The sequence below is a fragment of the Oenanthe melanoleuca genome, chromosome 4A, assembly GCF_029582105.1.
Source record: "Oenanthe melanoleuca isolate GR-GAL-2019-014 chromosome 4A, OMel1.0, whole genome shotgun sequence".
NCBI classification, from domain to species: Eukaryota; Metazoa; Chordata; class Aves; order Passeriformes; family Muscicapidae; genus Oenanthe; species Oenanthe melanoleuca.
The window spans coordinates 15,871,865-15,896,011 of record NC_079338.1 but is presented as its reverse complement, the minus strand read 5'-3'; the positions used below and the strand labels follow the sequence as shown (position 1 = coordinate 15,896,011).

Below are 24,147 nucleotides of genomic sequence, written 5' to 3'. Positions count from 1 at the left end.
AATGCCTAGCAAATTCTTGAAAGAATGCTGCTTTGGCAGAAGCCCAACAGCACTTAATATTACAGCAGTAGATAAGAGATTCTCAGTCCTGCCAGAAGATTGCTTTACAACAGACCACAACAAAGAAATTAATATTTACCTCAGTGAAAGAAATTGCATGATCCTCCTTCAGCTGTAAGGCAGAAGTGTGAAGCAGCAGTTCCTGCAGATGCTCCACTCTCCTGGCTGACAGGGAATTCCCCTCTGGCTCCAGCTCCCAGCTGCTCAGTGGGAGCCTCACCTTGGCTGCTAAACAAACACCTTTACCTGGGGATGTCAGATTTGGTTCAAGGATGCAGAACTGCAGTGGGCAGTTTTTCTGGGTGAGATCTTTTAATGAGGCAGGTTATAAACCCCAAACCCTTGACTTTGCCTGATCATTGGCATTTGTTGGATGCAGTGGATTTGGACCTGGCCTCAGGAAGGGCTGCAGAGTCACTCTGTGAGCTGGTTTCTGTTTTCTGTGCCCATTTGGGTAACAGCAGAGACACTCAGTGCCAGCAGACCTGAACATCTGAGAGCCTTGTATCCCACAGCACACCCATTTCCTCCTCTTGGTGTCTGAGTTTCTGGAACTCAGCAGAATCAAGTGCCAAGTTACACATTCTGTAACAACATCCAGGCTCATTTAATTTCTTCTAAGAGAGACATCTAAGTAAACCAAAGTTAGTGATCAGAATTAATGGTGGAAGATGGAATTGCTCATGATCTTTAATTTTAACTCATTTCAGCTCTGGTTCAAGATGGCTTCAATCACAGCCTTCCTTGGCTGCAGCTTGCCATCAGCACACAGGTGAGTTTGGCCTCTGGGAATCCTGCACTTTAAAATAAAAACCACACACAATCCAGTGCCTACTGATTGTCCTTTTAAAAAGTATTGGCTTTTTAAGACCCCACTTTCTTTTTGGATTTAAAATATGTTTTCAGTATCTCACTGAGATACTCCAAAATTTCACTTCAAGATAACAACACTGCTGCATTGCAATACCTTTGCAGTATTTCCCAAGCTGTTCAAGAATCACAGTGACAATGTGCCATGAAAACAGCCCCATTACTCATTCACACAATTTTCCTCCTTTTGAGTAATTCACTCTTTAGGTTATACCACAGATTACATAATTTATGACCCTTGCTTGGCAAATTACTTTATCTGGAAGACTGGCACAGTCACACTGAGACAAACACATTTACCACCTGCTTCCTTCTTGAACAGTGTCTCTCCTCCAACATGGATAAAAGCTTCAGCTTTTCCAAGTCCTGAACTACATCATTCTTTAGAAAAAAATACCAAGAGAAGAAAATGGAAGCACTTCTCAAAATTTAGGCCACTGAGCATTCATCTGTCCTGTTACTTCAGTGATTTCTTCCAGGAGTGTTTCAGTACTTCAGGGGTGAAGTTTTTCCCCCAACATTAATAAACCAAGTGTGACTTAGTCATTAGAAATGAACTCTTAAAAAGTACTTGAGAGGGAAGGAATTGACAATTTTCCTACAGATAAAAACAACAGACAAAAATTAAACTTACTTTTAAAAAATTATCTTATCACCCTTTATTTCCAGGTGCTTCACAGTGATATAACAAAATAAAGTATCACAATCAGTTTTATGTAAATAAAAAATTAATACCAACAAGTTCCAAATCTCTCTATATTGAATACAATCAACCATAAATAAAAAAACCATGCATTAAATTAAATAAAGCTATTTTTGTATTATAAAATACCATGTGACCCCATTTTTAAGACACTGAATTTTTCACAAATATATAACTTATATAAAAATTACAATATACATTCTTTCTTTTATGATGTTACTGTATTATTGCATTGTGAAATAAACTGAAGTGACACTTAAGGATACATCTGAGAGGCAATTCAAAGTGTTTCCCTATAAATCAATAAAATCATCTCTCACAATAAAACTTTTCCCATGTTTTACATTAATTTGTCTATTGGGTCTGAAATGTTCAAGAGCCCAGGTCAGGCACATGGTTACCCAGGACTCACAAGCATGGCATCATGCAGACCTGAATTTGCTTTTTTAAAGCCATTGCATAGCACCTTTACTAGAAATTACTGATACAGACATGTGGCTACAGCTCCTTGCAGTCAGTGTGAAGTATTATACAACCCTTGGGGGTTCAGGTGCCTGAACTGAAAGCAGAGAACACAACTTCCCATCCTTTTCTCCCATATTCTTTGGCTGCAGTTAGGGAAGAGTTGTCTTTAGCTGTACTTGTTTCACAACCAAAACCTTCTAATTTTAACCCTGCTGTGTGGGGACAGTAAACAAAACCTGGTGATACAAAGGAATCCAACAGAAAACTACCCTGCCTTGAGGAGAAAGAGAAACCTCAAATGTTGAAAAAGCTAAATTAAAGTGACAATAACATCAGCAGCAGCATCACCATCGACTGGTGTGTGTTGGAAGGACCTTACAGCCCATTTCCTTCCACCCCTGCCATGGGCAGGGACACTTTGCACTATCCCAGACTGCTCCAAGCCCTGCCCAACCTGGCCCTGGGCACTTCCAGGGATGGGGCAGCCACCTGGCACACCCTGAGCTGGAATAATCTTGTGCTCACTCCTCTCACCAACCAAAAAATGACACAGCACAGGGAGTCCATTTTGTGAGCCACAGAACTGCTTCCCTCACCCTGTTGGTTCATCACACTGGCAAGAACACTCATTTTATGTCCCAGATGTTAAACTGAGGTTTAGTTCTATCCCCACGTTGCCCTAAACAGTAATTTGAGACTGAAATCCAGCCCAGGACAGCTCTGAGTGCCAGGGCCATGCACAGCATGAACAGGACCAGGGGCTTGCATGGAACACCTGACTGCTGCCTGCCCAACCAAGGAGCCAGTGGACATTTGCAGCTCTGACACCCCCAGCTGTATCACCAGAAGTGAGTGGAAATGCCCTCACAACCTGGGAGGTCCCAGGGCAGTTTTTGGCAGCAGGGAAGCAGCAGTGTCCCAAGGGCTGCTCTCCTGGGCAGGGCAGATGTGCTGGTTCCACACCAGCAATCCAAGGCAGCTCCTCTCCCTGCTCCCATGAGACCAATTCCTGGGCAGAGTTTTTCATTATGTCCTGAAAAATCTCACCACAGTAAACTGCAAAATCCAAATCTGCATCATCTTACCTTTCCTGTTGACTTGCTGTGGTAGCACATCACTCAAAGTTAGAATTTAACAATTTAGGAGTAGAGCAGATGGCTTTTCCTTTATGTTTTTATCCAGAATGTTATCAAAGGGAGACAGATAATACAATTTCTGGCATCCAGTCATGCACTTAAAAATGATAATTTCTTCACAATTTTCTCTTATGTCTTCATCTGTTTCCCTGGAAATGGTATATGAAGCCCAGCCATCTAATTTTTCTACTCCTCTCTCTGTGATGAAAGACTAAATGTGTCATGTCCAGCAGCTCTCTGAAGATTGATTTAATATCCTCTGATTGCTGCCTGAATTCTGACAGTAGCCTGGGCCTTTAAGAGATGATTAAAGAAACAAAACACATTAAATCCTGTCAGCTGTCCCAGCCAAGTTTAACTAATACAATTCTTCTTTCAAACCTCACATTTTCTGACTTCATCTTGCACTGAACTCTGTGTAACAAAGACCAACACTTCACCTGAAATTTGGATTTTAAAGTATCCATTTGTTTCTGACCCAGCCCAAAAGCTTTTCTTCTTTTGCTCACTCACCATTTGTGTCCTCTGCACATTCCATCCTGCAGCATCTCCTCACAACTTTGCTGATGCCACAGGGAACACCAGGAATCCTGCCTGTATTTCACTGGTCATTTGCCTTTGCATTAGCAGCCTTAGAGAAGGAATCAGGTTGTGAAATTTCTTCTTCTGGAGAGGAGGAGCAAATATCCCATCACATCCCAGTGCTGAGAGCACTAAGCAGCATTTCAGGCTTTAGCCTTCCATCCACACTATCTGTTCATATGCTTTCTCTTGCTTCCCCCTCAATTTTACAGCAAAGCCCACACTGTCATTCATTGAAAGGTAACACAATGAAGAGAAAGGGAGGATGAACAGAAGTACAGGGATAAAAGCAGTGTTTGAAAGTTTCATTCTAGGAAACTTAATTTCTAATATCATTCTTATGGAAAAACAGAATTTCACAGAAATTCTACCAAAATTAATGACATTTTGAATACAAACTTGTGGGATGAAAAAGTGGCTGCCTTCGACTTCTGCATTTTTACTGTCTGTCAGCACTTTAAACCTTGAAAGTACAGATTTCCAACTTCCTAAACATTTCTAATGGATTTTATATAAATTCAGTATCATTTTCATCCATTAAGCAATTTAAACACAGTTCTTCCAAGTATTACAAGTAGGTGAAAGCTGTTGCATAGTCTAGAAAGGATGTTTAGAGATCAGTTGTGTGTCTTTGCCCAACTTCAGAGACATCTGAACACACCAGAGGTGTGCAGGACAAGGAGTTGTTTTCATTCATCTTTGTGAAAGAGGCAAACAGTACCAAATTATTTTGTAATGAAAACAAAGTGACTCTTTTACACAAGCTTTAAAGCCAATTCTGTTCACATGATACAACCACGGAGATTTTAAGGATACTCAGACCAGCAGGAACTTGCACTTCATTTCAAAGCTGAAAGATAAAAGACAAAAAAGCCTCTGCAAACCCCATCCCACACATCCTTCATTTAGATCAAGGAACATCTGAGCCAAAGCAGAGATACGTTTGCATTTTCAAATATCCTTTGTGAAGTGACATTTATTAGCAAGTTTGGCACAGAGAAGCCCCACTGGGAGAAGACACTGACAAATCTTGTTTTCTCAGTGTCTCACTAATGACACTGAGTGAATTCCCACTGCTTATATGGAGTCAGGAAAAAAATAAGCACTTAAATGAATCATGTAAGTCAATAATACAAATTGGAGATAAGAAAATATCTGATGGAATTATACCTTACAGAGTATGTATTGTAAAGATTATTCCTTCCCTTCTTCCCTCCCCCTTATCTGTAACATTTTGCAGTTTGTAAAGGAGACTTGGCTTAGCTCCTGGTGCTGTACATGTCCACATCTTCTGGGCTGGACTGACCATGGTCTGAAAGTTTTGGATCAGCCTTAAATTTTGATGTCTTCACTGTTCCTGTTAGAGATAGTAAAGAAATATAGTTAAAAAGTAGGCATATACTTGAGCTGTAAGGAAAAAATGCTTAGTGATACATTTTGAGAATTTCTGCATTACCAAACACTTAGAAAAGATCAAAGTCTGTCTGTTCTAGTTCAAAGTGTGTTAAGAAGTGATAGAGGAGGATGAGGGCATGTTGGAATGCTGAGCACAGCAGTGGATGCAGAGCAGGGCTCTTCTCACTCTCCAACACCACTTCCTAACCCAGCAGAGGGAGAGAAGAAATTGTGATGCTTTGCCCAACACAGGAAAAGAGAGGGAAAGTTTGTGGCATGGAAAAAAATCTCCAGTGTTTCTTGCCCCAGTGCTCCCAGGAGCAGAGCTGGCTCCCAAAAGCAACCCTGCCAGATCTCCCCTGAAGCTGCTGCCAGATGGCAAGAACTCCAAATGAAGACAAACACTCACCTAGTTTCACTTCATGACTTCCAAAACCCATGAACTGAGTTCAGTAAAACCCTGAACCCTCCCACTCATGAAGGACAGTGCACAGGTTGACATATTTAATGATACTGCAATTCCAGAGGATCTAGGGGAATATAAAGGCAGCTTTTCTGGGGCTGTGTCCCTGTTCCTATCTGCTTCTTTTACAGCTACAAAGGGTATTACATTCTCCTGAAAGCTTTGCCCCATTTGCACTGAGAAAATAAACATCTCTGGCAACACAGATTCATTTAGGGCAGGGATATTTTTGGCTGTATTAGGGACATGAACTAATTCCACCTACAAAAGCAACGACACATCTATAAACACAAACCCAATAAAGACAGTTTGGCCTGGAGCAAGTGTAAAAACAGATCAAAGCATCCCACAAACTAAACCAGAAAAAAATCAGGTGCAAAGCAAAGATGTGAATGCATACTACAGTGAAAATAAAGGAAATAAAAATTAAAATCCTCATGCAAGTACATTCTGCTTGCTTTCCAGAAAAAAAAAAATCTCTGGTATCAATTCCTTCCTTCTAAGTGATTTCCTTGTAAACAAATAAAATTCAGAAGTTGACCTTAAAAAAGGTAACAATATTTTAAAACTAATTTAGTTCTCCTTTAACAGGTAATTCCACTGTTTTCTCTTAAGAAATTTTTGTCTGTTAAATGGGCTGTTACAAGATCTAGTTGATTATCTCAACCCCTTAAGATGTATAAGGAACCACTGCAGAAAACCCAGCAAAATAAAATCCAATGCTTCATTTCTCAATTCCACACTCCCCTTTCATTCCACTATGGATCATCTCTGTATTGTTAGCAGAGGTTAAAAGTAATGGAATCCATTTGAGACTTCAATTTTCTAATTATAATCCAAATTAAAACCTTTTTGTCTGTCTTGCATTTGGATTATTCCTTATTTTGGCCTATGAAAGAACCTGGTTTACATGAATATTGTTTCTCTGACATTATTGAGAGAGAACAGCAAATATATAATTCTGATATTATGACAGGGTCCACAGTGAGAAAATTATCACCTCCCTGAGGCTCTGAAATATGTATTAAATGACAGCATGTAAAATATGCTCTCAAGAATAATATGCACTGACAGCCTGTTCCAGTTTAGAGCCAGAGTAAGTGCAAAATTAAGTCAACTAATTGGATTTGCAAGTTGCTCTGAGATCACACTTGAAATGTTTAATTCACCTGATGAAGGCACTGGATCTTCATTACTGCAAGACTCTGCTGGAGAAGATTCTGTTCTGTTAAATGATGTTGACTCAACAGCAGACTCAGGTTTGGTACTAGAAATTCCCTTCTTATTCTTATCTTCTTGCATAATTGGTTTTGACTCTTGCTGCAGCTGTGAACCAAGCATTAATAAAAGAAAGCACATGGGTATATGCTTAATACATTATTGCAAAATAAAGCTTTCAAGTCTAGGAGCTTATCTTTTATGAAATTATTTTCAGATATGACATCATATGATGATATTCAACTAGTCAGCTACACACAAGGGACACAGCTGGAAAAAGTAAAATGCATGAAACTCCACAGATCAGACAGAATAAATTAATGTAGAAGGGAATTTGCCATGAGTTATACTTAGAACTGAAGCTGTGGTTTTACCTGAGACCTTCCAAGAACTGCAGAAGTTTATTTCCAGGTGAGGAGCCTTTAGCCTTCCACAAGACTGAAATAGCCCTGAGTGTTTACAGAACACTTACTACTCCTAGTTAGCAAAAGATGGAAAGATAAATCATGGTTACACCCTAATAATGAGAAATAATGTGTCTTGGGAAGAGGCTTCACTCAGGGTAAAAAATCAAGTTAATAAAAGTGTCTGTACCATATCAATTCTTGTTTTGCTATCAGTTTAATGACAGTTATCTGAATCTTGTTTTCAAAACTCAGAATTCCATTTGTGCTTCTCAGAGGAAATAAAAGGTGAGGACTGAATGCCAATGAGCACTGAAAATTTAAAGCAAAGTACTTCTACATGTTAATGCAACTGAGAAACTGAAATTTTCTTTGAAAAGAGCAATTAAAAATTACTGTGCAAAGCTGCAATTTTACTTGGGAAGTGCTACTTTTGTCAAGGTTTTATAAATTTCCACTTGAGAAAAAACCCTTTGAGGTTGGATAAAACCCATATTTAATTCTGGGATTACTAACCTAAATTCCATATTGGAAGAAGGTTCATATTGCCCTCTATTCTCTACTGAATACAGCTGTTTACTATGTCTTATTTTACTTCACTTACAAACCACAAACAACACAAACCACACACAAAATCCTCTAGAAACAGACAAAGTAGAGAAACCAGAGGAAATTCTGAGCAGAACAAGAATTATGTCAGAGATGGAAAGCCTGCTCTGAAAAAGAAGGTTATAGTGGGGAAGAGAATGTCTAAAACCCTGATTATTTTCATATGTAGTAGATCAATATAGAGATTACTGACCATTTATGCACTATGGCTGCAATGAGGACAGAACAAGAAGAAATAAATCAGACATTTACCAGACCTCCTGCAAGGGTTGTAGAAGAGTAAGCCAGTAATACCTACTGCAATCCTGTGTGTCTAGTCTTTATTCAAGACCAAAGTTTGAATCAAAATGGATCTTTTAACAGAAAAGGAGCTCTAAGAGAAACTCATTTTCTCTTCTGCACCTTGCATGCATTGTGGGACTACAGAGGAGATCTCACTATCTACTGGTGTGAAAGGTGCAAAAACAATTAAACACTGAAGTGACAAAAAGATCAGACTGGGGTTTGTGCCTTGCTTAACACCATCAGTAAACTTTGAACAGCAGAAGAGTCCCCAGCTTTCCAAGCTCCCCCTCAGCATGTGAGTTATCATTACTTCCCAAGTCCTACCTTGGTGGCAGTTTCCTTGTCTGCCCACAGTGACCTCACAGCCTCATAGGTCTGATGACTTGCACCAAGTAACTTTTTCCCTGTTACCTATTTTGTTAGAAAAACATAATTTAACAACAGCTTTTAAAATACAGACTATTCAAATGAAATTTGTCATGTTTGCATGAGAACATGCCTGACTCCACACTAAGGCATCTGCTTTTCAAGATCTAGTGCATATTTCCCTTACATCAAGCAAATTGTAAATAATGTTTCAATTGGTATTAGGAATCCACAGGAAACATTTCCATGCTAAATCCACCTACTCCAAATGAAATCAAACCCTGATCAGCAAACAGTGCTGGCAACGTTGGCACAATAGATGGAGCACCAGGTTAAAGGATCCAAACTTGTCCCACTGTTGGAAATGACCCAGATAAAACCAGAGACTTACCTTAGCAATGACCACTGACTGAGCTGGGTAACAAACAGAATATCCTACAGCAGTAAGTCCCAATGGATAAGCAATTTTCTTAAATCTAGAACCTGTACAAAGCCAAATATTTTGAACAATTAGACAAAAATGAAATGCAAACTAAGTAGTTGCAGCAATTAAATGCAGGAGACACTGATACTCTGAAAGAGAAATAATCCCAAACTAGGTTTTCCAACACTATGAAGAGTGAGAAGAGTTGTATCATTAGTCTGTCTAGTCCTGCTCTGTCAGCTCTCAGCCAGCTCCTAACAGCAACCAATAATGGCCCTTCCTCTACCAGGAAGGACTTTTTTAGTCACACAGGCTTTGGCCAATATTTCAGAAGAATATTCAGACCACTAGAACTGTTCCATGCTCCATACCCCACAGACCAATAATGAAAACAAGCAAACCCTACCTTTTCTTGCCAGCACTACACCAGTCAGGCCTGACACTGTAATTACAGCAGCTCTGGGAAAAAAATCTGGGGGAGGGTTGTCCAGGTAATCATAAGCATCTAAGAAAAACCACAAAAAGAAGCAGAACAATTCAGTATCAGTCATTTAATTTTATTTCCCATTTAAGAAATTAATTTTACTGAGAGTTTATATGAATGAAATGAGACAGACATGTGACCCGCCTACCTTTTCCAAACTGAATTGAATCCATTATTCCATTTTTAACAAAGACATACACATCCTACAAGGAAAGAAAAAACAAAACCAGAAAGTAAAATCTCTGGAAAAGTAGCTTAACATGTATCTCAGCACAATGAGACAAAGAAATACAGTGTAATTTAAAAAACCCAAACCAGTGACTTTCTAGAAAGGCTGTGCAGAGATCTACCCTCTTTGTGACAAACATTTATATTTTTAAAGCTTACATTGACAATTAATAAAAAAATCTCTCTAATGTCAGGAACTGCAAAATAGAAAAACACCTGGATGCCAACTGTATAAGAAAATTCAATTATAAAATACAATCTTTTCCCTAGAGACTTCCCCAGGAAAATTGAAAGAGCAACACCGAATTTGTACCACCAGAGGGCACTGCTACTCAGCGTCAGGAACTCACAATGATTAATGGCATGGAAAAGTTTGGAACAGATGTATAACAAGAGTATTTCAGTCATGCAGACACTGACAACACTTTCACAGACCAATGTAATCCCAATTTATAGAAAATACAGTTTGAAGACATTTTGAATTTTTTTCATTAGGGTCTACATTTTTTGCAAAAGCAAAACACAAGCACAAAATCTCCTGCCAAAAGCCAGGGTGAAGCTGCTGCTCCCCAGTACAAAAAAACAAAAAAGGCACCACAGCTCCCTCTCCACCTGGAACACGCAGTAACAGAGCTGGGAGGTGTTTCTGACAGCTCCTGAGGAACAGCCTGCTGCAACAGACACATGGCATGCATTCTCCTTGTCTTTTTGTCAGATACTGCTCTTTGGAAGCAGCTCCTTCTCCATGGACTGCACCTGGAATTCAGACTCCAATTTACCAACATAACTCCTGCTGCAGAGGGAGGGCTCATTTTTCCATCCACAATTGCTAAGGAATTGCCAAAAAAACCCCTCCAGAGGGAAGTAACGTGTTTTTTCAGTGGCTCAGTGTAGTGCTGAGGGAACTGCAGGAAGGGCTGGTGCAGCATCCCTTACCTGGCACCACCCAAAGTAGCGGCCGGCCGTCGCCCGCAGGGCCGAGAGCTGCTGCTGCAGGAGCCCGGGCTCCTCCTCCATGTACCGGGACCTCGGCGGGGGCGCCCTGTAAATGGGGAGCTGCAAACAGAGGCACAGCTGAACTGCAGGGAGAGCTCCCTGCTCTCAGCAGCTGCTGCATTTGAAGGGAGCTTTAACCCTCAGTGCTCCCATTACAGCAAACAAAGCTTCTACGTGGAATGAGAGAGTTCCAAACTGACTCTACTCAAGTGGGACTTCACTCTTTAGAAATTAAAACAAACAACTGTGTAGCTTCTAAGGAGTAGAATTACTCAGTATGAATCAAAGGCATGAGCTAGAATAATTAGAAGATGGATATGTGTATTACTAGAAATAGCACATTAGAAAAGGACTCATCAGTAAGATTTCTATTTTCACCTTTTCTAACTTCAGTTTTGAAATACTGTAATAATGAAAATGAGATAAAACTTTACTAATTTAGTATTGTTACACTTGGTGTCCTATTTGAGCTATAGTGGCCAGTTATTTATTATCAAGTACAACTCTGCTGTGTATTTTAGTTACTGGGTAATATAATCCAATGGACAGAGCAGATTCTGCAGATTTTTCTAGTATTATTTTAAAGACCAAGGAAGAGGAAGATTCATACCTTGTCTGGCTTCACCAGATGATTTTTTGATTCCTTTGCTGTTGCTGCATATACAGTAACACATACAAATGGCAGCCCAGAAGAAACAGCTGCCAGCTTTGCCACCTGGGACAGAGAGACCAAGAAAGGGAATCTTAATGCTGAAATTAAAATTTCCCTTGGAATTGATCAAATATGAGATTGAACAAGTCACTTTTTTGACCATTATGCCTTTTTTGAAATGTCTTCTGGCTCATAAAAAGATTTTCTCAAATTATAATGGTGAAGAAAAGGTTAAAGATCCTTGACAGGAGTTTTATTCTAAAATCCCAGAGAAAACTTTGTGTTCAAAGCCACGCTGATGCTTCCATCACCTGTTAGGGTAAATTCAGTTGTAATTTACTCAGCAGGCAGGAACTCCATTTCTGAAGAATTATTGAAGAAAAACTATTTTAAATCTATCATAATTCAGATTGTTTATTTCCATACAGCATGCTACCACAACAAGACACCAATTTTCAATAGACAATAGAAGGAAAACTGAATTTGAAAGTGACAGAGCATAAAAAACTTGCATTGTTCACTTAAAAAATATACATAATTTTAAAAGTCACAATGGATTCTGTCCTCAATGTAAAAGAGAAAGCAATACAGGGAATGATGAAAGTGGTCCAGCTCCTGACTGACAGTAATTGCTTTACTTTGGGTGCCTGCAGACAAACACATAAATGTTTAAAGATCCAAGGAAACAGCTGTACTGGCTAACATTTACACTGGCACAGTTATCCCAAGAGGGTTTCACTCTTCTCTACTGAAATCACAAAGAACCAGACTGAAAAAAAAGCAACATCACCTTGACTACACTAAAGAGGCTCCAGTGCATGGAGCTGTTTGTCCTGTTCCTTATCTAATCACAAGGGGCACTAAAAAGACCTCAATTAGCCAAGTTGCTTCTAGTATTAATTTATTGAAATTATTTTATTACAAGTTAATTACGAGGCATTATGTATTAAACAAGGAAAATCATATATTGTTTAGCTAAAGAAACCATAAAGCATTTTACCTATGAAAACTTCTACAGAAGTTACTGAGAATGAAGAAATGGCAGGATCATATTGTTATATCAAACATTAGGAAAGAAGCACAGAGAAAAACACCTGCAACAAGCTGGAATTGCATGTTCAGCCAGCAGAATGACTCCACAACATCAGCTGATAACTGACTTACAAATAAATAAAAGTCTTCTTTTTGAGGGATTCAGGAAATTGCTGCAGTTACAAAAGCCATGAAGCCAGGTGACATTTCTGGAGTTGAATTCTGCACAGACACAGAGCTAGGAAAGGCCAATGGCCAGTATTAAAAGATTCCCTGTAACACCACTGCCAAGTTCCTCACCTGCAACACTGATCACCTGAAGGATTGTTTTTTTTTTCCCCAGGCATAAAAAGCACACCAAAGACAAACAGACATGGCAATATTTTTGATGAGAAGCCTGAACAGCAATTATTTGCTGAAGAAATGCATTAAAAGCTCTCCAGCAGAAAATTGTTACAGCTACACCTCTTAATAGTAGAACAGGAGTAAGACCAATCAAAATATAACAATAAAACTGTCAAATGTACCTGGGTAATTTTGGCTTTAAGTTTTTGCATTTCAAACAATCTGCTTCAAAGTGTTGGAATCTTATCAACAATCAAAAATACAGATTCTATTAAAAAAAGTTTCAAAGCTACATCACTTCCACTCAGAAGATGCAGAATACAAACTAAACCATAATAAAACCATATACTTAATTTATGCTGATCTCCAAGACATTGTTTCCCACTGAAACTGCAATGTCTGTGTGCTTGCTTCCAGAACTGGAGGCAGGAAACTTGCCCTGAAGGCAGGAACTGCCTCAAAACAAGTGGAATCAAAGGAGTGGAGTACATGCAAAAATCTGATACATGGATTTACATAAAAAATATACAAGTTCTCTATCACAAAATGGGAATCTACCAGCCAGGTTAAAATAAGATTAAAATTTAGCAGCTATTTCATATAATATTTTCAGTTATGTGAAAATATCACTGAATAATTAAATTATTCATAATTAAAGAATAAAAAGACATAGGTTTGACTTTCTCCTACCACTCAGATGTCTTGAGGTGGATCACAAAACTCTCTCACATCCTTTTGGTTTAATTTACATGAGACATGATGATTGCCAGAAGTTTGTAGGCCAAACCCAGTATCCTAATCCAGGTATGCATTTATAAATATTTATAATGTATTTATAAATCTCTGATGACAACCACCAAAAACCCCCACACAAGGGGAACAGATCCTTCCACTTCACCTCAACTCACTAATACTCCATGGATTTGGTTTTAATCTTGGCCTGCCAGATGTTGACCCACAGAGAGTGAAATCTTAAGAAGAATAAAACTTTTATTAATAAATCTCTCATAGTAAATAATAAAGAAAATTAAATTATGTCACTTCACTAAAGGCATGGTCTGAATCATTCAGATTTGTGTACTGAGCCAAACTACTCCAAGATCACCCAGCCAGGCAGCAAAGCCAAAACCAGTTTCTTCTTCCATAACAAACAAAAGCAAAATACTTTAATTTCTCTGTCTGCCCTCGTTGGCATCAGCCTTTTCTCTGCAGATATATACACATTTTAAATCTTTTAAAAAGCAGATATGAAGATTCATGTCAGTTCACCTATTCATCAATTTGACTGCACAGGAAAACCTGTCTAAATATTTGTGAGAAAGCCTAGATCTTCACATACACGTTTTTTCTGTTTAAAGACACTGCATTATTCCTACAACCAGAGATATTTTAGGTACTTGTAACCCTGTTAGCTCGTAACAGCATGATTTTAACAGCTTTGTTTTAGCGATGCACAGCACCGCTAGCACTCTATCATGTTACTAGCGAACTATCATCTCGATATTCCTCGAGCTGAAGGTGTTTCGGGGGCTGCGAGTACATAGAGAAGAAGCAAGAGAGAAGCACTGCTTTTATTCCCTGGTGCACAATTTGAGCACCTTTCGAACCAGCTCTTTCTCCCTCAACTCCCACACCACCACAGAGACCTCTCACTGCCCCACTCCTCCACCTGACCCCGGCTTCCGTGGCACCGGGGGCTCCTTCCCCCAGCACGGGCGGAGCTGCGGGCGGGCCGGGCGCTCCCGAAGGGCCGCACGGAGCCGCCTCAGCTGCCCCGAGCCCGCGGGGGAGCGGGAGCGGAGCCTGAGGGGCAGCGGAGCCTGAGGGGCAGCGGAGCGGCGGGGCCGGGCAGCGCCGGCCGGAGGGCGGGCGGACACTCACCTTGGCCGCCATGTTGGACAGCGCCGCCTACGGCGCGCGGGAAGGGCCGCGCCGGGCGGGGCCGAGGGGCCGGGGCGGGACCGCGCTCGGGCCGGGCGGGATCGCCCTCAGCCGGCATCGCCCCGAAACGGGCAGGGCATGATCCCCCTCAGACAGGGCATGATCCCCCTCAGCCGGCATTGTCCCAAAGCGGGCAGGGATGGATTCCCCTCAGCCGGCATCACCTCGAAACGGGCAGAGGTGGATTCACCTCAGCCAGGGCATGATCCCCCTCAGCCAGGGAGTGATCTCCCTCAGCCGGCATCGCCCCGAAACGGGCAGGAATGGATTCCCCTCAGCCGGCATCGCCTCGAAACGGACAGGGGTGGATTCCCATCAGCCGGCATCGCCCCGAAATGGGCAGGGATGGATTCTCCTCAGCCGGCATCGACCCGAAGAGGGCAGGGGTGGATTCACCTCAGCCAGGGCATGATCCCTCTCAGCCGGCAGGGATGGATTCCCCTCAGCCGAGGCGGATTCCCCCTCAGCCGGCATCGCCCCGAAGCGGGCAGGGATGGTTCCCCTCAGCCGGGGCGGGATCGCCCTCAGCCGGCGTCGCCCTAAAGCGGGCAGAGATCCCTCTCAGCCGACATGGCCCTAAGGCGGGCAGGGATCCTCCTCAGCCGGGATCTCCCTCAGATCGGCAGCGATGCCCCTCAGCCCGCATCGCGCTCAGCACACACAAAATCCCCCATAAACACACAATCTAAGTGCAGATAATTCGTTTATTGAAGTCCAAATTTACAACCGAAGTTTACAACTTTTTTTTTATTTTTTCCCCCCAAAACAAAAGCTTTGTTTGAATTTAGGAAGAATAAATGTTTTTGTCTTTTGTTTTTTTTTAAATAATGTACAGACTATATCTCTTAAATAAGTTAATATCTTTGAAAAAAGAGCAATATGTTCCTTTTTTTAATGTTGCAGTGCAACTTACAACTTACACGTCTGTGCAATGTACCATGAGGTATATGCCCAGTGAGCAACACACAGTGAAGTTTTCCATTCATAAATTTTCATTGTAGACACACAAAAAGTTAACAAGTTATTAATCTGTGATAGAAAACGCAGCCGGTTACAGTAATTCACACAGAACTCATCTGGAAAGAGGGAAAAAAAGAAACCTAATGTTCATTGCCTATAGAAACTATTGGATCATCTCTCAGCATAGACAAGTATAAAATTAAAAATACTGTTGTGAAACTGAAGAAATACTGTGTTATCCAGGGGCTGAAACCTCGTTTGACCTGTATTAGTCTAGAACCATTGGTTTTTCTCTCTGTAGCATCCATGAGCTGAGGGATTTACTGCAGTACCGATGGAGCATCTGCTCATCAAAGCATAAGCACGATGGGCATTATAGAAAAATTGCAGAATGCTCAAAAACTTCCAACTCCAGCATTTTCCCTGGCATGGACAGGTGGTTTTCCATTGCCTCTCAGTTCATCTCCCAGCTGATTAGAAAAACAAGGCTGAAACATGGAAGATTACTCGTATTTGAAGCTTGACACTTCAAACTTCTCAAGATGGCTCTAAAATACTTATTTTTCTTAATGACAGAAAACATATATTTATTTAAGAAAGGATCATCCACAATATAACTTTGTGATAAATAACAGTTCTGCCTCTAATACATATATACATACTGCTTGTAAACAAAAATGCCCACAGGTCATGGAGTCTCCATGATTTTTATACAAGGCGCTATAGATTTTTTTTTTTTTGTTTTGTTTTGCTTTTTTGTTATTGAAAACAGTCCTAGTGAAAGTTTGGTTTATAACCTCCTATTGCTAACGAAACAGTAAGAATGTTTATATTTACAAAGAAACAAAGACCATGGAGACCCCAGAGCGTTATTTGCCAAAGATTTGAAGTGGGTGGGGTTTGCAAAATACACGTTGTCAGCACGTCGGACAGGTTGAACACCAGCAGTTCTTTACTCCAGTGCTTTGGTGTTTCAACCCCTGAATATACAAAGACATTACTACAGCCTACTTCACAGTTTAATGCAAGTAAAGTGCAAGCCATAGTACAAGGGTGTCATACATTTCCATACATGTAAGCATTATCTAAAAAAAGGCTCTATACAAGGTTTATTAGCTATTTAGTAACTAGATGGAAGTCACCTATGGCCCAGCAATTAATGGTCTTACAAGGATATTGTCTTTGTAATACAGTATGTGTCAAATATAAAACGTTTTTTAATTCTAGTGCATTTCTCTTATATCCTAACCTGTTTTCTCATCAGATTTTTAAGCTGAAATCCTTGTTTCTCAGTAAAACAGAAGTCTTAACTGGTAACAGGGTCTTACTGGCATTTTGGCCAGTGAACACAGTTTGTTAAGACGTATTTGTTTTGTGGTTGCTAGTGAAAAAATGCAGTAGTTAATATGTATAATGTGACATCCTTAGTTAATCTGCAGCATTCGGACAGACGCATTTACTGTTAGTAAAAAGATCTGTATTGATACCCTCACCAGCGCCTGAGGATGAACAGTATTCTAGAAATGTGAGGACAGAAGCTACAGGGCTTAGCTGGTCAAACAGCAGGTTGTTGACGTATTTGATCATTTTTACAACATTGCTTTCTTTCAAATACTGCTCATACAGTGGCATTAATGCTTAAAGTCCCTAACTGTCACTTCTAACACATGTATGTTCTTGATAAAAATAAAGATATATCTGTCTGGCCTGCATTAAGAGTGAATATGGTTCTTTTCCTGAAGGGAGTTTCTGTCTGAATTGTTTAAATATTTTTATTAAGAGGAGGTCCCAGTAGCATATCACCTGTCTTCAAACCTGATAAAAGTTTAAAAAATATTATTTATAAACCTCCTTCTGGATGTGCAAGAGTGGCATAACCCGTAAAATATAGAAAATAAGCTCTAAAAAATGTTTCCTTATTAGTTATATCCAGAGTGGAGAGTTCCCTGCCTACATGTTAGAGAGTGGAACTGATCAGAAACATTTTGCTTGTGTGCAATGGGAGCAAAGAAAGTAATTATAAACATCAACTAAGGAAATCCAACTTACTAGTTTTGGTTTAAATAGCCATGAAATTTCCAGCTGATACTGCTCAGGTGTGATTTTCAGATGGGATTTTCAGATCTGTGCCCACTTAACACCCATCAAGAGCCTCAGTCACACGGTGTGAATTCATCTGTGAGAGTTGTAGGACCTTTCCCCACAGCATCCTGCCTGGGGAACCTACCCTGAGCCTCAGCTTTAGTGAGGGAAACATTCTGGAAGAAAAAGAGATTTTTAATAATGAATATAAATGAATAGCTAATATTGCTTCTCCAGTCTTTCCTGTTATTACCCATTCTTTGTCCTAGGGGTATATAAACATCATCTGGCAGCAGGGAAGGTGATGTGTTGTGGCCCTAAGGCATGTGATTAATGGAAAATCTACCACGGGAAACCTGTGCCCTTCTGGCTGCCCTAAAGCATCATTTCCCTACTGTGAAAACTGAGGAGAGAATAAAATCCTTCACGAGACCAAGCCAACACTGATTTCTCTAACATTAAATGTAGGGAATGCAGGCACACCATGAATGGGGTTCAAGCTGAGGCCCAGCCATACAGGCCTGTGCTCTCTTCCTTAAGGAGTCTCCCTGGGACTGGGTCTGGAGACAGTCAGAACCACTGCAGAGACACAAGACTTTCTTGTACTGACAAACTGAGTATTTAAACTAGAATTAAATTGCCTGGTGGTACCCTAGTTCAGGGGAGCTGACAGGCATTGCAGATGGGGCTGGTTTTGTTGTGCTGTGTTGTGCCTTAGCCAAGGGCTGCTCTACACAAACCATCTTTGAAGGGCTTAGTACCTCCCCACTGCATGAAGGGTTTGTACAAACTGTTGCTGAATTATCACAAAATAGCTCTGCTGGCAGAGCTGTCCCTCCTCAAGAATCAACAGCCCACAGCTATATCACCTTTGTCATAAATACTGTTATTTTTGGCAGAAAGAATGCTTTTATCACTTGGAAGACAGCAAGACTACATGAGGAAAGAATATGGCAAGTAAGGTATGTCATAATCTTGGCCTGATTTACATTATTTGAGATAAAGATAAGAATGTTCCCTGTTCGCCTCAGATTTGTGTTGAGTTAAACAATTTCTACCAGATTCTTCATTTTTCTCCCAGAGGTCCTATTAACATTTAAAGTGAAATCTCCTAAAGGTCAGCAGCAGAATTGCACAATTTTTGAGGAGGGTGAAACCTCCCCAGAGCCACTGTAAAGTAACTCCTTCAAAGGTACCTGGACTGTCCTTCACAAGACCTTGGAGAATGAGTGTTCTGTAACTGCTGAGAGGAGTGAGAATAGGCTTAACTGGCCACGTACAATTCTCTGCAGCACTCATTTCTTTTTCCTTGGAAAAAGCCAGTGGAGCACCACAATTTCAGCTCAAAAGACAGCAGCCAGAGCTGAATATACTGATAACAACCCCCTCCTCCTGCTTCTTTGATTTTTGTTCCTGTCAATTAGAGCAAGCTCAGGGTAGTTTCCACTTAAAATAATGAAACCAAGTAAAATGTGTGGTTTCTCTCAGGAAGTGATGCCGAGAGAGCTATTAAGACACTTTCAAAGATCTGACATGTCACTGAATACAGAACAGTGTTAAAAAAGGAGGGGAATCAGTAGCTCAGGGGGAGCATTAAATCAGTTGTAATGAAAAATAGCCAGTAACGAAAAGACTCAGCTTGTGGAGTGTCAGAGAAAGTCTATGGGCTGAGACATTTTACCTGCAGGAATTCTGAATAAAGACACTAACTTTAATAAGATCCAGTTAAATAAAACACATCCAAACAACATTTCCATGTTGTTGTATATGTTTAAAACCAAGTTTTACCTGAGAATTCAGGCAGGAAAACTGTAAATTAATAAATCTATCATACAGATGCTGTTTATTTTCCTTGATGAACTCAACAGCCAAGCCTTGTTCTTTTCTTACTTAAAAATATGGCATCAAAACAACCACAACAATTCCAGCTGCTTTGTACAGTGTGTTTAAGTACCTGTTGGTCCAGGAGAACTGGACGTATTTTAACACATAAGCAGGATTTGGTGCATGAATTTTTAAATACAGTATCTGTATTGCACTTTGCATTCCAGTGAGTTCAAAGGTGGTGAAAATCCAGATAATTGTGCTGTGGTGACCGTGCACATTCCTCCCTGCAGTCCATTTAGATTGGCACCTACACGCAGAAAGAAGAAACTCGTGGCAGGGAGGGAAGGGCTGCAGGGTGGGGTTGAGTACTTGTGCCAGGAGGACGATAAGTTCCTGTGAAATGGCTTCCAAATGCCAGCTGACATTTGTGAAAGAATAAAGTCTTTGTATTGCTTAATTTAGCAATTAGATTTTGCTTGCTCTAAGGCACAAGCAATGCCAGACAAATGGTTCAAACTTTTCTCCCAGTTAATCATAAGCCCATTAGAGGGAATTTCTCCAGTGTATCTCATCTCATTTCATCTCATGAATCTCCTGGACAATTTATTTGGCCTATTCAGTGCAAATCACATTTGCTGAGAGCTGCTCTGCAATAGCAGAATGCAGACTCACAACTCCAAGAATTTCAGAAATGATGATTTCATGACACTGAAAGATTTTTAAAGATAAGCTGAGCAAAAGTATGAAGTCTATCTCATCTATTCATATTACAGAAATTCTATTTAAACTTAAAACAGAGATAATCTGTTTTCCCTACTATTTGTGTTATTTCTGAGGAATCTATCTTCCCAATTATGTTTCTCATTTTCAGCCTTATCTATAAGTAGTATTCTCTGTTTACTTGTGACTTCACTGAATATGCTCAGTTATGTCTTGAGTGATGATGCAGTGGCATTTGAAATCCTTTTGGAAAGCTATTTGGAAATAATATGGATATTTTCATTACAAAAGCACAAACCATCTTTTGGGTTTGAATCAATAGGAATATTTAAATTTCTTTAGGAATTTAGGTAGTTCAATCTGTGTAACTATTTCTGTGACCATTCATCACTGCTTCCATGTACAATATGAATTAATTTCTAAATGGATTCTATAATTTATGCTGTTGCTTGCTGGAAATGAAGGAAAGAAATAAAGCCTGGAAAGAAGGGAGGAGGCAAGGGAAAGGTGGTTTTAATTTTGTCTTTGTTTCTAACTATGCAACTGTATTTTAAATTGTTAATAAATGGATTTTCCCCAAGTCATTTGTATTATTGTATTTGCCTACAATAACCATTAGCAGGTGATCTCCCTGTCTTTGTTTCAGCCCAGGAGCTTTCCCATGACATTTTTTTCCCCCTCAGCTGCTCTGTGGAGACAGAACTAAACACCCAGGACACCTTCACCTGGTCTGGCTAATGAAATTTCCTCCTGGATACTAGGACCTCACTGAGATGACATTTTTTCCTCTATTATACTGAGCTGCATTAATTTTACAGTCCATGATGGATGAGAGACAATTAGGTTTATCTTGTACAAAAATTATCAGTGAATTTGTTCAGTGAAATGACATCAGCTGTATTCACATCCCCTTCATTCTGCCTTTTAGAACTATTCTAGCAAGCAGAGTCAAAGCAAACTGTGAATGGCTTTGAAATCTGTGTTCAGTAGCACTCAGAGCAATCTTTTTTCCCCCCAAAGAATACAAGTATTTTCCCAAAATATGATTCTAACAAACCTTTCTCACCCAGGCAAGGAAGTGAAATACACTGTGTGACTTGTGTGTCTTCCCAAACCAATCAATACAGATTGGTTTTCGAATGATGTTTTGAATAACTTCACCCACTTGCAAATGTACTGCTAGCAGTTAAAAATTATTGCCAGACATTACATAATTTTGAATAATGAACTCAGCTATAGATGTCAGTCTATCACAGAATGTAACTGATTAGTTCAGGAGGTTTTTTTAGCTTCATTCTCATGCTGTTTTTGAATTTTGTGACTCACAGTCATGTGTCACTTAAATTCACAGTGAAGAAACGATGAAAACCTGCAGTATGTACCTTACTCAGTGCAGATGTTTGTTTTCTTTCTTTCACCATGAAATACTTCAAATTCTATTAAAACCAGTTTAAGTTGCAGCATTAGTGAACAACCAATATTGTTCTACTCATATCTTAACTCTGTGCCAAACCTGCTTGCTCGTGTTCCTTCATTTAAAGGCAGGCACAGCACGTTACAAACACAGTATTTAAATGGCATGTACAGAGTGCCCATAGGGCCAGACTGGGATCTATTTCCTTGATGTACAGTGTACATTTTAAGGCACACTATAGGGATTGAGTTTACATTTTGATAACTCTGTCCTTTTATTTGCAAAGATGGTCACTACCTGGAAATGTTGCAAAAATAAATGTTCATCTCTAAGAGTGGCCAATGTAATCATGCCTTCATTTGTATATTTTTTCTCAAGAAAAAATGTGTGAAAATGTGAACTTTAGGGCATTTTAAAAGGAAATGTCAACTACCATGTTACATTTTATATACCTAGATATGTATTTATATATATCTAAATATATAAAATGATTGTAGGAGCTCATACTATAAGCTGAGTTTTCGTACAGTACTTTAAATATACTGGTATTTATTGTCAGTTACACTTCTGCACCGCTTCTTTCTAATGCAGAGCTTGATACGGACATCAGTTGATAATAGCAAACAAAAAAATTCATAAAGAATATTATTGTCTTATCATGCAATGTAGTAGGCATCCTGTGGCACTATTCTCTTACCCAAGTATTTACAGTACTGCTGAGTACCTCAGTAATAAATTCACCAGTGTTTGTCTGACTGCATCTGTCCGGGCACCCAGCAGTGACCAGGCTGAGGCTCCTGTCACACGTGAGTCTCGATGAAGGAGTGTGTGTGTGTCAGCATTGGGGCTGAGCTTGCCAGTTCAGAGGCTCCGTTTTGAGACTTCCCAGCAGCACTGTACTCACAAATGTCCAGGAAAAACTCGTAGTTCTTTAATTTCCAGTCTTTGAACTTCTTGGATGTTAAGTTGGGATCATCCAGAAGGCTGTTGATAACTGTGAGGTCCCCTTCCTTTGCCTGGCAAATTCCAGAAAGAGAGAGGACAGGTCAAAATGAGATTTTGCATTTCAGCACTTTATTTCTTCTTTAAGTTTAATGCCAAGTACTAGGAAAACTACTATGGAAACTTTGATATTTACCTAAATTCAGGAACTATTACAGCATAAACTGTTTGATAGCTCACTCTGTGGCATGTGCTACAACTTGCCTACATGGAGTGCCAAATAATCTCTTTTTTTCCCATAAGCTGAAACATGTTTGCTTTCCAGGATTTTTAGTTTCTTTGAAACTTAATTTTAAAGCTAGAAAAAAGCATTAACAATAGAAATGTAAAGAGATTAAGGACGTCAAGGACAAGGGGGAATGGCTCCCCACTGCCAGAGGGCAGGGTTAGCTGGGATATTGGGAAGGAATTCCTGGCTGTGAAGGTGGGGAGACCCTGGCACAGGGTGCCCAGAGGAGCTGTGGCTGCCCCTGGATCCCTGGAAGTGTCCAAGTCCAGGCTGGACAGGGCTTGGAGCAGCCTGAGATAGTGGAAAAGTGTCTCTGCCCATGGCAGGAGTGGCACTGGATGGGCTTTAAGGTCCCTTCAGCCATCAGCATTCTGTGATGCACAATTAGACTTTTCCCAGTTTACATTCCTTGCACACAAAATCAGTGATACAGCCTTACTTTTAAAGTGCTCTTGAGGACTCGGATGTGGTGCAGCTTTTCGTTGATCACTGGGTCGTTACATCGCACCACGAAGGACTTGCGGAACTCCTGCTTGGTGGAGGGACGCTGCTCTCCGAAAGCTGACAGACTGGCTTCTTCCAGAGTTCTGTAGAGCTCCTGCAGACCATCTGGGATTTCTTCAATATCTTTTATGTTTTCTGAAAGGAAAGAAAGAAACCTAACAACAAACCTGATCGTTGAGATGAAGTCTGTAAAATCAGCAATACTGCAACTTCGATACTACCTTAACCTATTACTCAGTTCTGCAATGTTAGTTTTGATGGGACAAGAACATTTGCACCATCCCAAAGCTCACTCTTTAGTGCAATGTTAATTTTGGTGAGACAAGAACATTTTCACCATCCCTAAGCTCAATTTTTGGTGCAATGTTAGTTTTGGTGAGACAAGAACATTTGCACCATCCCTAAGCTCAGTTTTTGGTGCAATGTTAGTTTTGATGAGACAAGAACATTTGCACCAACCCATAGCTCAATTTTTAGTGCAATGTTAGTTTTGATGAGACAAGAATATTTGCACCATCCCTAAGCTCACTTTTTAGTGCAATGTTAGTTTTGATGAGACAAGAACATTTGCACCAACCCATAGCTCAATTTTTAGTGCAATGTTAGTTTTGATGAGACAAGAATATTTGCACCATCCCTAAGCTCACTTTTTAGTGCAATGTTAGTTTTGATGAGACAAGAACATTTGCACCATCCCAAAGCTCAATTTTTGGTGCATTGGACTTTGGTGCAATGTAGGTTTTGATGAGAC

At 40.1% G+C, this 24,147-nt stretch overlaps 2 protein-coding genes across 3 annotated transcripts in view; both read right to left on the bottom strand.

The window, feature by feature from the left end:
• Positions 1 to 4,774: 4,774 nt before the first annotated feature.
• Positions 4,775 to 14,650, bottom strand: APOOL (apolipoprotein O like). 2 transcript variants are annotated; one of them, XM_056491345.1, is made up of 9 exons: positions 14,599 to 14,650; positions 11,299 to 11,403; positions 10,629 to 10,748; positions 9,613 to 9,667; positions 9,387 to 9,485; positions 8,948 to 9,039; positions 8,515 to 8,601; positions 6,844 to 7,000; positions 4,775 to 5,173 (listed from the first exon to the last, which is right to left on the bottom strand). In XM_056491345.1, exons 1-9 carry the CDS (start codon positions 14,608 to 14,610, stop codon positions 5,076 to 5,078), a joined length of 825 nt encoding a protein of 274 aa, XP_056347320.1. In that variant the 5' UTR covers positions 14,611 to 14,650; the 3' UTR covers positions 4,775 to 5,075. The 2 variants fall into 2 exon arrangements, with proteins under 2 accessions (XP_056347320.1, XP_056347322.1); XM_056491347.1 differs by lacking the exon at positions 14,599 to 14,650 and having other exon boundaries at positions 10,629 to 10,734; positions 11,299 to 11,381.
• Positions 14,651 to 15,342: 692 nt separating this feature from the next.
• The window catches only part of LOC130253067 (connector enhancer of kinase suppressor of ras 2-like), a 166,439-nt gene continuing 157,634 nt past the window's right edge, over positions 15,343 to 24,147 (bottom strand). Inside the window, exons 22-23 of the mRNA XM_056491344.1 lie at positions 23,332 to 23,531; positions 15,343 to 22,677 (exon numbers count right to left, since the gene is read on the bottom strand). Of these exons, the coding sequence (XP_056347319.1) occupies positions 22,462 to 22,677; positions 23,332 to 23,531 (416 nt within the window). The 3' untranslated portion in view covers positions 15,343 to 22,461. The remainder of the gene's footprint in view (positions 22,678 to 23,331; positions 23,532 to 24,147) is intronic.

Bases quoted from the DNA above. Each gene is read 5' to 3' on its own strand.
- APOOL (XM_056491345.1), bottom strand. The intron at 9,668-10,628 runs GTAAGGGATGCT...CTTTCCTTGTAG, and splicing joins GCTACTTTGGGTGGTGCCAG to GATGTGTATGTCTTTGTTAA. The intron at 9,040-9,386 runs GTAGGGTTTGCT...GGCTTTGTACAG, and splicing joins TGTAGTGCTGGCAAGAAAAG to GTTCTAGATTTAAGAAAATT.